Here is a 2,207-nt window from a genome sequence, read left to right as displayed (position 1 = left end):
AACCCTATGTAGAGTCACTTTGAGTCAGTCAGCTCAGTGCCACTGGTTCTGTATATACCACGTGGCTTCAAAAAGAAATTTCTGTTTATCTTTTAATTCCAGTTTTCCTCAAACTTTTTGAAACCACTAAAATATATTTTAAATTAAATCAAGACTGCTGTATTTAAATATCTTAGTAGTATGTGTATTTAGACATTTGTTTTCTGAAGCCATGTTTTTCAAACTGTACATTGTAATTCATTTGTGAGTTATGAAATTAATGAATTCTGTTCGGCGTTTTAAAATAAATATTCTAGAAACCCTCAAGGTACAACTAGCAAAAATAATCTTTTTGTCAAATTAAAGATGTAGCTAACTTTTCGGTATGCTTTGCAATTTGAATAAGAACCACAAGTCAGTAGTATGGTTTAATTAGTTAAGATATTAATTCATGTTTGTCAGTTAATTTTGCTTTTGGATACAAAGAATGAATGAACCATAATTATGTTCTCAACAGAATATTTTGTATGAGTTCTTGGATGTCTAATGTTAAAATGGAAGTGTCTAACATATCTAATAAATAACAGTCCTAGTTTACCCTTGATAGTGATTTGTTGGGTATAGAAATTTAAAGAGCTATACTTTCCTTTGAAATCAGGTTTGGCAGGAAATAAATGTGGAAGCTAAACATGTTAAGGAGATCATGAAAACACTAGAGAGCTTTAAACTAGACAGCACTCCCTTAAAAGCTGCACAACACGAACTTCCAACTTCTGAGGGAGAAGTCTGGTCCTTGCCAGTACCTGTTGAACGAAGGTAAGCAGAAACCATTTTAAAAGCAAATAAGCACAAGAAACCCATTGTTGTTGCTTTTGTTGTTGTTAAGTGCCTTCAAGTAGCTTCCCGACTTAGCAATCCTGTGTAGGATTTCCTAGGAGCAGTAGTTGGGTTTGAACTGTTGACCATGTGGTTCACAGTCCAGTGCTGATCCTATAGCGCCACACCAGAAGTCCAAGAAACTTATAGCATGATTATATTTAAGGAGAGAACTGGGTGACTAAGAGGATTGAGAAGAAGGATTTTTTTTTTGTCCAGTGACCTATTATAACTCTTGACTTATCATGTGACTGTAATCTGGTTCAATAAATTAATTTTTTGGGTGGGGGAATGCTTTGGTGAATGAGCTTAAAGTAGTGGAGATAACCTTATCTTACGGATAGGTTTGGAAATGAAAATATCTGCGAAGCACTAATCTACTAGCTAAAAGTTTGGCTGTTTAAATCAGTCAGAGGCACCTTGGGAGACAGGACTAGCAATTTAGCTCAGAAAGGTCACGTCCTTGAAAATCCCAGGGAGCAGTTCCACTCGGTGGTTATAATAAGTTGGATATCAACTGGATGGCAACCCACAACAACAGTTCTCGTTTTGGGTCCTTGAGAAAATCATTCCGTATTTCTGGACCTCAGGTAGGAGATAAAGCTCAATTGCGGACTGAAAAGTCTGATTTGAAGCCACCAAGCACTCCATGGGGTAAAGATGTGTCAGTCTGCTCCCATAAAGATTATAGCCTTGGGCACCCTGTAGGGCACTTCTGCCCTGTCCTCAGGGTCAGTATGAGTCAGAATTGACTTGCTGGCAATGAGTTTCCTCTGTCAAGTGAGGCAGTGATTCCCAAACAAGCTACCAAAGCAGCAAGCTATACTGCTGCTAACCTTGACAAATGCACATTGAAAAAATTCATTGAGAAAAAGGAAGGATAAAATGGTCTCAATTTTAGGTGTTTCTCTGACAATTTTTTCCAACTTTTTATTACCAAGTGCCAGCAAATAACAGTGAATGAAACCAATGCACATTTCCTGAAATGCTCTAAAGAATCAGTCATTCTTAGTTTTACTGCATGTTTGTTAACGGCAAGTGTGCAGGTAGGTGTCACTTCTCGAACCCCTATTTTGGCTTATGGATTTGAGTATACAGACATTGTGGCAATCTGCAAAGACCACGGTGACTTCCAGGTTGCATACAGCTGTTTTATTCTGTCTGCTTCATTGTATTTCAGTGTGTGTTTGGTGTTATTATTATTATTATTTTAATTTATGGTTTTTATTGTGGATTGAGTGAAAGTTTACAGGGCACATCATCAGTTTCACATTCAACAATTCATGTAACTTGTTTCATTACATTGATTATAATCACCTCCATATACCATCAGTTAAAAGTATTTCTCTCTA

At 36.8% G+C, this 2,207-nt stretch overlaps 1 protein-coding gene across 2 annotated transcripts in view; it reads left to right on the top strand.

Annotated features, from left to right (window-relative positions):
- The window catches only part of KATNA1 (katanin p60 (ATPase containing) subunit A 1), a 33,342-nt gene that overhangs the window by 2,954 nt on the left and 28,181 nt on the right, over positions 1-2,207 (top strand). For both annotated transcript variants that reach the window (XM_006872061.1, XM_006872062.1), the window contains exon 2: positions 638-795. In XM_006872061.1, coding sequence (XP_006872123.1) covers positions 638-795 — 158 coding nt within the window. The remainder of the gene's footprint in view (positions 1-637; positions 796-2,207) is intronic.

This window comes from Chrysochloris asiatica, unplaced genomic scaffold (assembly GCF_000296735.1).
Source record: "Chrysochloris asiatica unplaced genomic scaffold, ChrAsi1.0 scaffold00182, whole genome shotgun sequence".
Taxonomy (NCBI): domain Eukaryota; kingdom Metazoa; phylum Chordata; class Mammalia; order Afrosoricida; family Chrysochloridae; genus Chrysochloris; species Chrysochloris asiatica.
The sequence above is the reverse complement of the archived record's forward strand: the minus strand, read 5'-3'. Positions and strand labels throughout refer to the sequence as shown.